The sequence below is a fragment of the Marmota flaviventris genome, chromosome 8, assembly GCF_047511675.1.
Source record: "Marmota flaviventris isolate mMarFla1 chromosome 8, mMarFla1.hap1, whole genome shotgun sequence".
NCBI lineage: Eukaryota > Metazoa > Chordata > Mammalia > Rodentia > Sciuridae > Marmota > Marmota flaviventris.
Window position 1 is genome coordinate 4,028,715 of NC_092505.1, and position 14,118 is coordinate 4,042,832.

A 14,118-nucleotide genomic window follows, 5' to 3' on the forward strand; every position below is an offset into this window, starting at 1 on the left:
TTTGAGGGATGGCAGCATGTAGGGCATGCAGGACAGAGCCCAGGCCTAGGAATCCAGCCTCAAGATAGGCGCTGTGCTCTCTCTCTCTCTCTCTCTCTCACACACACACACCCCCACACAGGCCCGCATATGGGTCCATCGGTGATTTGTTAAGTGTAAATAAGTGCCTCTGACATGAACACAGACTTAGGGCTGGGACTGAAACACTGTCACAATAAAACACAGTTGTGTGAGCCTTGGTCCTGGGGAGTCCGCACGTGAGTACGGGTGGAGGAAGGTGGTGGTGAAGGGCAAGGAGCCTGGAGGGCAGGAGCACAGGAGCCACGGGGTCTTTCACAGCCATGCTGAAAGGCCACAGCACTCATGATGTTACACGTGCCAAGAAAAAAGCCACAGAGCAGTGAGAGGGTGCTACACAGAGTCACAGCTGTGTGTGTCCCTGGGCCTGTCGCGCCTGCCTTGCACCCCGGGCCCCAGCAGGCAGGAGCTGTGAGCTCAGGGGGGCGGGGATCGCTCTCGAGGAGGGCAGGGCTCGGCCACACAGGGCAGATAAAGTATATGGCTTTTGGGGTTCAGTTTTGCTGAGTTCTTTCCCCTCCGTCCCCCATTCTGATAAAAATCTGCTTGTTTCATCCTCCGCAGTGGAGGTCAGGGACCCTCAGGTCAAGGCACGTGCAGAAGGGTATAGTTGGCTCTGGGGCTCTTCACTCCCTGCCTTGTGCTAGCTTTGCCCCATTAAGCCAGGGGGTCTCAGGGGCTGGAATTCATGCACTAAATTACCATCCACAAGGCCCTGTGTCTTTTCCCATAAGAATCTCCTGAACTAGCCTGTGACATAAGGCACCTTCTGACTTCCTGTGCAGGCTCCAGCTGTGAACGCTGAAGCACACCAGGCCCAGGTCCCAGACAGGCACGACAGAGTGGTGGGTGCTCACCTCTTTGCAGTCCAGATTAAGGCTCTGGCCTCCGATTTCCAATTTCAGAATTTCTATCTGATAATACCACTCCTCCTTTATGGGGGTATACCAGATGTCTCCTTTATACAGACTGGGTTCAATTCCACCCAGGACCTGGGGAGGAAAGTACAGGTGTAAGAGGAAGAGCACAGCCAACGTTTCCACCTAGAAGCACTCGCTCACGGGTGAAGCCTCACTGGAATTAGCACTTGTTCTTTATTGTGATGTCGGGAAGCAAATACTGATGCTTCAAAGTTAAATGGGGAACGTCTGAGGGCCGCAACTGCAAGGTCACACGGAGCCATGCCCTGGTGTAACCAAGACCCCTTGGCAGGGTCCTTATCTAAGGAAAGCACACACGACTCCAGCTTCACAGCATTGAGACCCCCCACCCCAAACAGATGCAATAAGATGCCTAGCTGCCATGATGGATGGCAACGAGTCCCCCCGAGGGCAGGGACCAGGAAAGCAGAGCACGGGGACGTCCCCAGTCACAGCATCAGGCTGCAAGTGCTAGGCTACCCTGTCCCCTGGGAGCAGGGAAAGAAGCGCTGGGAAGCTGGGTGCAGCGGTGCACACCTGTAATCCCAGCGACTCAGGAGACTGAGACAGGAGGGTCACAAGTTCAAGACCAACCTCAGCAACTTAGCAAAACCTTGTCTCAAAAAATAAAAAGGAGGGTAGCTGGGGACACAGCTCAGTGGTAGAGAAACCCTGAGTTCAACTCTTACTACCAAGAAAGAAAAGACAAGACAGGAGTATTGGGAGCCGGTGACCATCAGCCGATGGGTGCTGAGCATGCCTCTCAGGGTCAGGGCAGAGGGGTTGGCCAGCTCTCCCCAAGATGGACCCTCCTTGTACGTCTACTCTAGATGTCTGGGTGCAGGGTCCCCCAAAGGAAGTTCCGGCTACAATATATCTGTGTGGCTGATAGTCTGGATTGTGTTTCCATAGAAAACACCTGCTCCCTGTGCTGTGTGCACATGTTCCTGTCTCTCAGGGAGTGCACGGCCCCCACCTACAGTAGACCCAGCTGCCACCTCCCCTCTGCTCCTCTGTGCCTTTCCTCTCCCTGAAAGCAGTGTGCTTTCAAAGGTCAATAAGGACAGAGTGAGTGGGATCTGGAGGTGCATATTTCTAGATGGTGGCATGATTAGGAAGGATAAAATAATACCCAAGCTTATCCATTTTTAAAAGCTTTCTATAACAAAGAGTATCACAATGTTATAGTACCTATGTGTGTAAAATTTCTCATCCAGTTTTTAGTAAAGCTGAAATAACCCCATAAATTTGTGACTTTTTTTTCATCCCTTTAAGACTAAAAGATACCCACAAGACTACCTCCGTTGGTACCAGATCCAGCAATTGGCAGTCCCGCCCCACACATCTGCATGGAGAAGACGTTGGGGATCTTTGCTTGAGTCACCAGGGAATCGAAGAAGGTCTTCAGAGAGCTTGATGGCTGAGGAGGGTGAAAAGAAGGACCGGGCTTCATGAGTCGTGGTGGAGACGAGGGCCGCCCAGTGTGGACACCAAGCGCGGTCCACAGCTCTTTTGGTCTTTCAAATTTGGAGTTTTCCAGCTAAACCACAAACATGCTTGTGATCAGGTGCGGAGACCCCCAGTGGCGCTTGCTCCCGTGTGGCGCGCGCCTTCTGGAAGAGCTCTGCTGCGAAGGGAGACAGTGCTTCTGGGAGTGGTGCAGACACCTCGGGCTGCTCACCACGGCCTCCAGAGGGGGCGCGTGTCCACGTGGAAGGGGTCACGAGGAGGAAGTGGAGTTGACCTTGGACACTGGAGGGTGGCAGGGAACAGTGTCTCTAGGAGCTGCTGCAGCTGCTGATGCTTGACCCACCTCCCAGCAACTGCCCTACATCAAGTGACTGGTGACTGGTCCACCAGGCAGCGAGTCCCCGGCCCAGGCCCGGCCAGCTGGACTCTGGCAGCATCAGGAGAGTGTCAGTGAGCCCCGGAGTTGACAAGGCTGGTGACTGAGGGGAAGGGGAGGTGCTGGGGAGCGAAACTGGCCAAACTATGCTCACGCCTGAGTAGTGACAGGGAAACCCACTCTGAGGTGCAATTACAATGCAGCAATTAGAAAAGGACCTAAAAAGACAAAGCCCGGTGATTCCCATTGCCAAACCGCAGCAGGCCTGGTCTGCTCTGTGTGTTGTCATACAGCCTTGGTCCCCACTCACGGCTACGTGTGCAGAAGACACCCCCATTTCTGCAGAAGGTCTCAAAGGGAAGAGGGCTACTCTGCAAACAGCTCCACGCCGGGGAGCCAGGGCGCGGGCAGCCAAGCAGAAAGTCACTGATACTACAGACCTGAGTTTAGACACCTGGGAGGATCTAGATAAGCCACTCGGGGGTGGAGGGTCAGTTTTGGATGCCATCACAACAATGAGCTGCAGAGGCAGAGGCTGAAGGCGTCCTCTGACACCTGTGGTCATTCGGCAGGAAGAGTGGCTCACTGAATGCAGAGCTGAGATGGCAGTTCTGGAGGCGTGAGGGATGAGTTCTGCCTCCCGCTCACTCAGCCCACCCACATCTGGCCACCAGCTGGCTACCTGCAGCAGAGCTACAAGTCCAGGGACACAAAGTCCCTGCAGGAGGGTGGGGTCTGGTGGACTCTGGCCTGCCTTCCTGAGAGGCAGCAGGGACAACACCACCTGGGACTGAGGCCGGGCTCCACCCTGCTGACCAGGGTCACGCCTTTGTTTCCTGCCTGTGATAGCAATCACCTGCCAGGCCTGTTCTGGGACCTAAGTGGGACACATGATCAAGGCTCTGCTATCATTCTGCCAAGCTACTCTCCACTGGGACCCTGCCTCAGGATCCCCCAAGGGATTCAAAAACAGGCAGTTACTCAGGACCAACCCCAAGGGAACATGGTCTAGTGGGTGTGCAGTGGTAGCTGTCGCACACAGCCTTGGTGGGAGCACTTGGGGCTGACCGGGGACACCACACACTGTGACCTCCACTGAGTGCCTGACCCACACCACTGTGCTGGTCCTTCCAGATGGGCCACTTCCCCCGCAGCTCCTATTACTGGCTCCTCCAACTCGGGGGCATGAAGCCAATTGTCAGTCATCTTGCAATTTCACAGATGAAGAGAGCAAAGGTCATGTGGGGGTTCTGAATAGTCCCCCCAAACCCCAAAGTAGTTTGTTCTCACAGAAGTTTTACACTCTATTAATTGCAGATAATTGAAATTTACTCTATCATCTAGAATAATTTGCATAAAATCAATCATGCTCACATCTTTCATTTCCAAAAAGCCACATAAAGATGAGATGTTTTGCCCTAGGTCACACTGTCAGTGAAATTGGATTTACTAAGTTTCTACCCATCTGCAATCTAAGACGTTCACCTCAGGTTACTGCGGCCGCTCTGCAGAGAGGGTGAAAGGACACGGGGTTCTGTGCTCTGGGTGGAGGGGTCAAGCCTCTCTGACCTAGCCCCCACAGCTCTAACATGGGAGACCCTGGCCTTACGAGGTGGGCATCACAGGACACAAACCTCGAGTGAATGAACGGCTTGTGATGTTCTCCCTAGGGCCTGACAGGCACCCAGAACCAGGTCAGCCTTTCTCCTTGGGAAGTCATGGGTTGGCACTAAACCTGTCTGCTCCACCACACACCATTTGCTAATGAACGTGAACAGGAGTAATGGTCCCACAGGGTGGGCAAACTGGCCTTCCGCTCTGGATCTCCAAAGGCCCACAGGGTCTGTTGCCAGGGTAGTGACACTTCCTTCTCACACTGAGCTCTGCCTCCAAGTCTAAGGCTGCACCACGAAGCCAGGTGTGGGGCCCAGGGCCAGGACCACAAGAGATGCCCCCTTCTGCTCTTCGCAAGCCCATGCAGACCCGCCTGTCTCCAAGAGCCCAGGGCACACCTCTGCTATCTAGCCCCAATGGTTCTGGTGACACTCCCAGGGAGAAATCTGCCTTCCTGCCTCCCTCTTCTGCACACCATTATTTCCTGGGGGTTGGCCCAAGTACAAATATTTGCAGACATCCAATTCTGTCCCTCCCCATGATGTGAAGGCCACAATGGCCCTGAGAGCGAGGTCCCCGATCTCCTGGCTCGTCACTCCTTAGAGGGGTTGGCCATCCCCAGGGCAACTCAACATGTTCCTGTTCCAATTGTGTCCTGGGAGGCTCCCCCAGAGGGCGGGCGATGGCAGGACAGGGGGGATACCTCCACCTGCTGATGTCCCAGGATGCCCCACAGGCCCCTGTTCATGTGCCTGTGTGAACTGAACACATGCATGTTTTCTTTCAAATCTGTTTTGGTAGAAACTCCTGAACCAAGTCCATAATCAACACAATTCAGATTCTGCTGACGCCTTTTAGCATCAGAACTAAAATAATCAAAAACAAAAACAAAAAAGTTCATGTTATGATTAAATCCTGCAGGGACGTTCCCAAGAAGTGTGCCATTTACCTTTAATTTAAAAGTGCTTGGACCTGAGTGTGCGAGGACTGGTCTGTTTCAACAGTGGGGGGGGGGGGGGGGATTCTCACTGGGTACCCTCAGGGGCAGTCCCCCGTCTCTTAGCCCTTTAATGGCTGGTCCTCAGACTCTCATCCATAGTTTATTAACTTAAATAAATGGCTGAAATCCCTGGATTTGCCTCACCTTGGCCAGGGTGGCATAAGCAAGTCCAAGTATTCCATTCCATTTGATCCCAGGCAGAAAGAAGTTCTCTGACTTGAAAATAGTGGCGATGTTGACAAGAAACGAACTATTGAAGCCCTTTGGGATGGTGACCACATCCTCCCCCATGAAGCCAGTCCAGCTGCCCTGTGTGTACTTCACAGTGACTTCAAAGCCCTTGAAGCGGTAGGTGCTGGACCTGCAGAAGGAAAAGAAAAGTCCATTGTATTCTGTGCAGAGAGCCAGGTTCCCTGACCCACAGAGGAGAGGGTGGTCACTGTGGACAAGCAGCTGTCCCCATCGCAGCCCACTGTAAGCAGTTCTTCATGATCAGGAGTGCCAGTGCTGACAAGGTGACCCTCCTCACCAGACAGGATCAGTTGCACTCTGATGACAGGGTGTGGTGCCACGTGGAAGGGCGGGTCTGGGGTTATCCTGTAGCCCTCAAGTGTCCTTCTCCCTCTCCTCACCCCAACCCACGAATCCCTTCAGCCTCCAAGAACACGACCAGATCTGGGCACCAGCCTGGCCCACTGGCTTCGAAGGGACACAGAGGTGCTGGCAGCCCGTGAGGAGGCTCTACAGCTCTTCCAGCAGTGACTGAGGCTCAGATTCACATGACCCAGGTGACAAAGACCAAGCCCCCTCTTGGGAGTCCAGGTCCTTCCTCTTCAGAGCCAGCCTGGCCCCTGAAGTCACAGGCCCTTCTCAAGGCTCTCCTAACGCCTCAAAGCTGATTACACTCATATCTAAATGGTGGCACCACCAAGAACCTGGGACTCATCTGAACCTGAGGACCAAGTTACTGACAATAACATGAACAGGGGCAGGCGATGGGCAAGACAGACGGCAATGCCGTCCTCTTCAGGATCAGCCAGTGATCCGCTCGGCATGTGAGCACAGAGCACTTCAGGTAGCACAAGAGTGAACTGGAGCTTCTTCCCAAGATGGCGGGAAAGCAAGGGACTCCTGACACCAGAGACCTCTCTGACACCAGGCACTTACATGAGGACACGGAGTCCTGTAGCTCTCCGGGGAGGCCCTCTTGGGGAGAAGAGAGCGGGCGTCAGAGTCCTGGGTGTCCAGCCCTGCAGTCCTTCTTGTATCCACATGAGTCTGAAAACTCTTGGGCTACAAGAAGGAACCCCAGGAATGACTCTGGGCAGATATCTGGACATTCAAGCCAGAAAATGACCAGGTTCCTAAGACAAGTGTCAAATCACCAAACCAACAACCTTAGAGGGCTCTTCTTCCTGCAGTTCCACTCCACTCTGCTCCAGTAAAAAGGCTGCACAACATCAACACAAGCTAATATGTCTTTATGTAGAAGCTAATGCAGTCTTGCTTGGGGTCAGGAAGAAGTTAAGTCAGAGATGACATGATTCCATATTTATGCATATTTATTTTTCATGTATCTTTTACGCTATACAAATGTCAACCATTTTTAAATATTTTTAGTTGTAGATGGACACAATCTCTTTATTTTATTTATTTATTTTTATGTGGTGCTGAGGATCGAACCCAGTGCCTCACACATCTAGGCAAGTGCTCTACTACTGAGCCACAACCCCAGCCCAAATCATTTTTAATTTGTTAATCACAGTTCTGAGAATCTGACCCTGAGGATGTACTCAGGAAACAGAGATGGTCATAATGTTTTATTTATAATAGGAAACAAACCAAAGGCCTAGTAAAAAGGAAATAGTTCAATAAACTATGGTGTATTTGTATGAGAGATTATTATGCAGCAATGAAAATATGGTTTTTCCTACCATTTAAGTGTCAGGGAAAAATTAAGTTGAAAGAAAAATTTGTTTCTGTGGCAAAATATTCAAAACTACTTATCACAGTAAAATATTACCAGTGGCTGTCTCTGGGTAATGGATTTGGTGGAGAGATGCCCATTCTTGTCGTTGAATCCTTCAGCAACTTCTGCATGTGACTTTTAGAATCAGGAAAAAAATGTTATTTTAAAAAATGTCTGGCAAAGAAATTTCAGTGCAGTTTAATTTATTCTCACTTTTATGATGGAGAATAAACTCTGACGGGTGTTGAATTTTAATATCAGCTTACCATTTGAGTTCCCTCCACTGTGGCCCTAACGTAAGAGAAGCACCTCCCGAGGAGGGGCAGGCGCAGAGACGGAGGGTGAGGGCAGCAGAACCGGTCACCCTGAGTCCCGGCTGCCCCACCAGAAATCGCCATGGAAAGTGCAGTTGGACCTTTAGGCGTGAGTATCTGAGGATGGGTGCAGTGCCAAATTCCAGGGTTGGTGCAAATTCAGATGGGCCAGGCACACAGGAGGGCATGCACACAGTCATGTTCAATGCCAAGAAAAACTCTGAATTATTCAGTCCCTTTTGACACTTTGAGGTCATTCCTCAAGGACAGGAACACCACTGCTGACACTTTGAAATGCTTCGAGAACACGGTTTAGAAAGGAGTTTGCACACTTTGTCCATTGAAGAGCCCACAGAGAAACGTTGCAGGCTCTGCATTGCACACGAGGCCCGTCACAGCTACTCAGCTCTGCCACCGTAATGTGGAAGCAGCCACGTGATATGTGGAAACGGCTGCGTGGCTGTGTGCCAATAAAACTTTAGATTTATAAACGCATCGGCAGGTCAGGTTGGGCCCAACGGTGACAGTTTGCCAACCCCTGGGCTAGCATGTTAGTTATCGTCCCCAAACAGTCTCAAGTGCAGCGGCCTCCTGTTTTTACTGCCTCTGGTCTGTAAACAACTCCTTGGGATGGGAACCTGAGCCCTTCTGGACGCTGGGTATTAGGCGTGTCTTCTACAGTTTCCTGCCCAGATTGCTGGCCCCTGACATTGTTCTGGACATTTCAGTGTCATTTGAGGAAAGGGAGTGGCAGCTAGTTACAGCGCCTGGGTTCAGGTACAGGTTCAGCCCCTCACAAGCCTCCAGACCTGGGCCAACTCTTCAGCCTCTCTGTGCTTCAGATTCCTCAACTGTAACATGGGGTCCTCCTATCAGACCCCCTGGGGTTAATGATGTGGATTACAAGAGTTAACACCACGCAGCATTTAGAAAAAAAACCCAGAACATGACAGGTACGTAACCAAAATAGCTGCTATTATTATAATTATCTAATCACTTGCTACCTTCTCCAATCTATGAGCTACTATTAGAAAATTCAAGAATTTTTTTTCTAGAAAATGTTCCTACAGAACTACTAATACCGAGGACCCCGAATTATCTCATTCTAAGTTCCAATGACCTCATGGAAAGGGGCAGCTCTTGCCCATAGGGGGCCTGGCTTTGCTAAGGAGGTTGGGGTGGTGGAGGAGCGGTCATCCCCCTGAGCAACAGGCTTCTCAGAGGGTGAGTCCCTCTGTGCTCTGCACCAGTGCCATCCAACAGAACCGGCGGTGGTGACAGTGATGTTCTGCTTTGCCACTGCCCGACATGGCAGCAACACGTGGCTACTGAAACTTGAAATGTGACAATAGTGTGACTGAAGAACTGAGCCTTCGTTTCATTGACCGTTAGTGAATTTAAGCTTAAATGGTTACATGTGATCACTGGGTACCCTTGCAGAAACACAATTCAAGATAATGTGAGAAAGAAGAGTAGTACCAAGCCCTTCTCTCTGGGTTTCTTTCACTAAACCGCAAAGAATGGAGTCCTGGAGAAGAATCATAAGCAGCTCTATGGATTATTAGCATAGAATTTCCAGAACTTTAAATTAAACAAAAAATTCTTCTACCTTCATTTTCTAACATCCTAATTCTTGGCACTGAATGGCCAACCCCTCTGTTCATTAATTAAATATACCCAGAGAGAACGCCCGGTGGGCTTCTCATATGTAATGTCCATTCCAGTGCTCAGAAACAACAATCTGTCAGGGACAATCTGTGGGTGGCAGGAAAAAGTCCAGTCACAGCAACAAACACACTTTGAACCAAACTCAGAAGACAGTCTGCCTCCGAGAAGAGAGCTCAGGGGACTCAGGAATAAAAACCAAGGTCAGTCGAAGAGGAGAGCAGAGCCGTAGAGCGTCTAATTGTTTTAAATGAAGCCCACCAATGTTTCCAGAAAACAGAAAAGAGAAGCCGGAAGGGCAGATTCAAGGCAGCTGAATCCTTGGGCGGCTCTGGGTCCCCGACACCAGGGAACGCTGGGTCCCCTGAAGAATTCTGCCTGAGCCTCCCTGGGGTTCTCCTGAACTTTACAGGGTTGGAATCCACCTGTGGGTGGGGTGGCCTGGCCCAGATGACCAGAGGTCCCTCGCTCTCTTCTGTAAGTCTGGAAGTTACCAGAAGGAACAGATGGAACCCGTGAGGTTCGGGGCAGCTCAGCAAGCCTGCCGAGCCTCGTGGGTCCTCAACAGCCTCAGCAGTGACCATTACTCACAGGCCTCTAATACAGCCAGTCCCTCCAGGAAAGCACAGGCGTAAGAAAGCACCTAAACAATCAGGCAAACACATCTGTCACTGTTACAGGGAAAGGCATTTGATCTGTGTCCAGTCTGGCCTCTGTAGAGAAGGCACCAGGTGCGTCTTCAATCCCCGAATCCCACTTCCAGGCGTCAGTTACAGAGAATAGTTGGCTCCTTGCTACACCCTCTCTGTGGGCTTTGCTTACATGCAGCCCAGGAGCCAGGAAATTTTAATGGGAATAGATACTTAATTTCCTGACCAAATCAGTCGAGGGTCGAGGGGTGTGTATATTGGCTTTCCCTCAAGCCAACGGGCCAGAGGTTGTTTTATTGGCTAAAAAAAAGTACATTAAAAAAAAAATACACAATTCTTTCCCCACTGCATAGTCATCCACTGGAGCACTCGTGACCATGGAAGAAGTTCTGACAGAGACTAGCTATGCCAATGACTCACAGCAGCCCGACCTCTCATCCCATAAATCAAAGCCACCTTGCCCAAAGCGCCATGCCAAACCTCCAATTACTGTAGAGTGCTTCAGGAGACATTAAACCTGAATGCCCAGAGACTGGGAACTTGAATCAGAGGCTCAAACCCAACCAGAAACCCTATTACAACCAAGATCAGAGGCCTAGGCTCACACTGAAAACTCACAGCGCGGGGGGCCACATTTCAGAAAAGACTCCTTTGTCCAACACGCAGAAAGGAAGAGAATGCTCCCACTGAAGAAGGGCTGAAGGGGCACCGTAGGCCCAGGCCAAAGGCGGGGGAAGGCATCGGACAAGCTAGCCTCACAGCAAGTCATCGAGAGAAAACACTGGGATCTTGAAATAATGGATCTGTGTCGGCCACATGCCTCTCAGAAGCTTGGAAAAAGAGAAGGCGAGGTTAACACGAGCCCCAGAGGGGACTGACCTGCAAGGCCAGCCTGGGACAGGCATGTGGCCTGGGGCACAGAGCCCACCAAAGGTCACAAGTGTGAAGCTTCATGTCTGACTCGGCCAAGAAAAGAAGTGGCCTTCGAGCCCTGCTGAGGAGCGGGCTCCTGAAAAGAGGCAGGACCAGGGCAGGAGGCCTGGCCGCAGTGCAGCTTTGAACACAGCAAACTCAGCAGGCAGTGGTCATGGGCCAAAGTGACCACTGGGGCAGCCCAGGGCTCTCCCTGGACATGGGTGTGTTCTGTTTTTATCTACTCACAAGAGGAGAAGCAGATCAGAAACTGGAGTGGTCAGAGAGCCGATGGCAGGTCTGTGTCCTCTGGTGGGATGAGCAGGAGGCTCGGCCATGCAGGGAGCTGTGTGCACCTCAGGAGTTTGCTCCAAGTCAGGGGCAGATGGCCAGAGAAGCCCAGCCTTTAGGTTGGGTAAAGGGACCCACCTGCCACCTGAACACCAGGCTGGCTGTATGCACAAAGTCCACTTGGACCAGCCAACAGGGGGGTTAGACAGATGTGGCCTCCTGGGGCCTGATGAGAACAGTGAGTGCATCAGAGCCCAGGGGAAGGACGCCCGGTTGTGTGGTTGATTAAGCATGGCTCTTGTATGGAGGGCGGTGCGTGGCTTGGCGGTGGTGGCTGTTATTTACCCCTGGGTGTTTTGACAATGGCATTGGCACAGGGCCTGGGTGGAGAAGCCCATCTGACTTCTGTGGAGCTGGCAATTGTCAGCTGCCAAAGAACCCCATCTACCTACAGTCTAGAAGTGACCACCACTGTGTGAAGTCTGCCCGTTTAAACCCGGAAGTGACCGTGCACACTACCCCGACCTGGCTCTCCGGTCTCTCTACTGTGACTGATGTCAACAGATGTATGATAAGGAATGAACTTATTTGGGATGGGAACCTGCTCGGGCTTGTTCCTCCTGCCTCTGTGTCCTGAGCACCCCACCCAGGGGAACCCAGGTCAGTGTGCAGAACAGACCAGAGCCTGCTCAGAATGACACAGGGCTGGACAACTTTGTCACCAGGAGCAGTTCTCAGTGAGGGGGACACCATCCCCTGTGGGAGAGTGGTGGAAACTCTGGGGGGATTTTTGGCCACTGGGGGGCCAGCATCAGGCACAATGGCTATCCTAGAAGCCCTTGTCCCTCATCCCTGTGCACGTTCTGAGCCCCTCTGGGCACACACATGTGAAAACCCTGAGCCCCAGATGTGCCTCCCTTTCACATACACACTGAATGTTTTCTATGTGGGTTTAACAGAAGTTGGATATTAACTGCTATGTAAATAAGATGGCAGGTGATAACTTTTTCTTTGAACTCCACCAGGATTCTTCACCACGTAAGAAACAACGTCAACAACCCAAGCTGCGCTGCGGGTTGGAGTCTTACTCAATCAGCCCTGGTCAGTCTACACTGGGTGACACGCAGCCACAGTGGTCCCCGCACAGCCTCCAGGCCCTGCCCTCACGGTCTCCTAGTGTGCTCGAGCCACAGAGGTCACCTTCAGAGACCATGACTACCTTACTACACATCCCTTTCCTTTCCTTCCACCCGCACAGGTGTTTATTTCCTGAAATAAAATAAAGCTACTGGAAGAACTTCAGATTTGGGGTGTCTTGGATTTGGGAATGTTCACATACCCACAATGAGCTACCTCAGGAATGGGAATCAACTATGAAAGCAAAGTTCATTTGTTTGCACCTTGGACACGTAGCCTGAGAGTCATTTGATACAGTATTTCTGGTGCGCCTGTTCTGACCATGACCTGTCAGCTGAGTCCAGGAGTGGACGTTTCTGCCTGTAGCATCATGTCAGTGCTCAAGAAGCTGGTGGACTTTGGAGCATGCCAGATTTTGGGACTAGGAGTGTTCCACGTGTGAGCTCCATAGGGCCATTCAGAATCATGTATGTAGGTCAAATCATATTTCCTGGTGGCTTTCATTTGGGGTGACACAAAGCACTCGTCACGAGGAGGGTGTGGGGCGGAAGGCCCGGGCCTGCTGTGCGGAATCAGGAAGGTGGGTGGGGCTGCTGCCTACCTGACTTCCCAGGCCATGTGGATAAACATGGGAGGTTTGGAGCAACCTGGCGTCCCGTCCCACGTCGGGGCCACCCACAGTGAGCAACTGGAGGTGGGAGCTGTCTGTGGGCAGAGGATTGGATGAACCTGCGTCTGAACGGGAAAGGACAGCATGGCCCCTCTCGCACCGAGAAACACCACCCACTTCTACGCGTGTTCGTGGTTACAGCACAACTTCTGGCACACCCTGATCTTCTCGTTCCCCAGGCCATCACGGGCCAGCTAGTGTACCCTAGGATAGCAACGGCGAGATCTTACAACATGCGGAGTCACGTGCTGTGCTCTAAGTTCCTTGAAGGAGGGGTGCCACTTTGTTCTGTGGCTCTGTGGGGCTCCGCGTGCACTGGCCACGGCTCCCCCTACAGCCAGCAGCTGCAGCCGCACACCCAGGTCACTGCGCCATTTCTGCCCCCCCGGGGAGCCGCAGCGCAGCCCACACAGGACTGTTCTGGGGGCGTTTTGTTTCCCTGTTTTCTGGCAGCTAAATCTGGGCTTTAGTCCTCGGAATAAAGACTGTGGATAAGGAAAGGGAGAGGGGCGGAGATGCCAAGGGCCCGCCGTCGGGAATCCCGCCAGCAGTTCTCAGGCTATGGGAGTTCGTGACCCTAAAAAGAAAGCCCCTGCATGTCGGCAGGCTTGCTCTGCCTGCTCCCTTTGAGCTTCACAAAAACTGACATGAAGTCCAAATGTGGACAGCATTAGAGCAGCTTCAAGTGCCCAGAGGAAGGGGACACCAGATCCAGGGTTCTTGCAGAACTGGAGGGTGACATGAGGCCACTGGGGACCCTCCCTGCACCCACTCAGAGGTCCTCTGGAGCCAGTAGTCCTGGCCCCTGCACTGGGCACAGTCTGCTATTCCAGAGACCTCCACCCTTCTCACAAGCCCAACCCATAGCTGCCCTGTGGAGCCCCTCAGTGCTTAGTGCTTAGTGCTTAGGCCATGTGCTTTGTGCTCAGCACCCTCACTCTTTCCAAATGAGCCACTGACTTCTTTCCCCAGATACCTCCCCACAGCGATGTTCCTGTGAACTGTGCCCCAACCGTTCTGAACGACGGGGCAACACAGAGCTGGCTTTGCAT

The 14,118-nt window shown here is 52.1% G+C and overlaps 1 protein-coding gene across 3 annotated transcripts in view; it reads right to left on the reverse strand.

Annotated features, from left to right (window-relative positions):
* Bace2 (beta-secretase 2) overlaps nucleotides 1–14,118 on the reverse strand; it is a 99,272-nt gene that overhangs the window by 45,669 nt on the left and 39,485 nt on the right. For all 3 annotated transcript variants that reach the window (XR_011708283.1, XR_011708284.1, XM_027929198.3), the window contains exons 3-5: nucleotides 5,603–5,819; nucleotides 2,290–2,418; nucleotides 936–1,070 (exon numbers count right to left, since the gene is read on the reverse strand). Coding sequence is in view for 1 of the 3 variants with exons in the window: in XM_027929198.3 (XP_027784999.1) it covers nucleotides 936–1,070; nucleotides 2,290–2,418; nucleotides 5,603–5,819 (481 nt within the window). In the remaining 2 variants the exon portion in view is untranslated. The remainder of the gene's footprint in view (nucleotides 1–935; nucleotides 1,071–2,289; nucleotides 2,419–5,602; nucleotides 5,820–14,118) is intronic.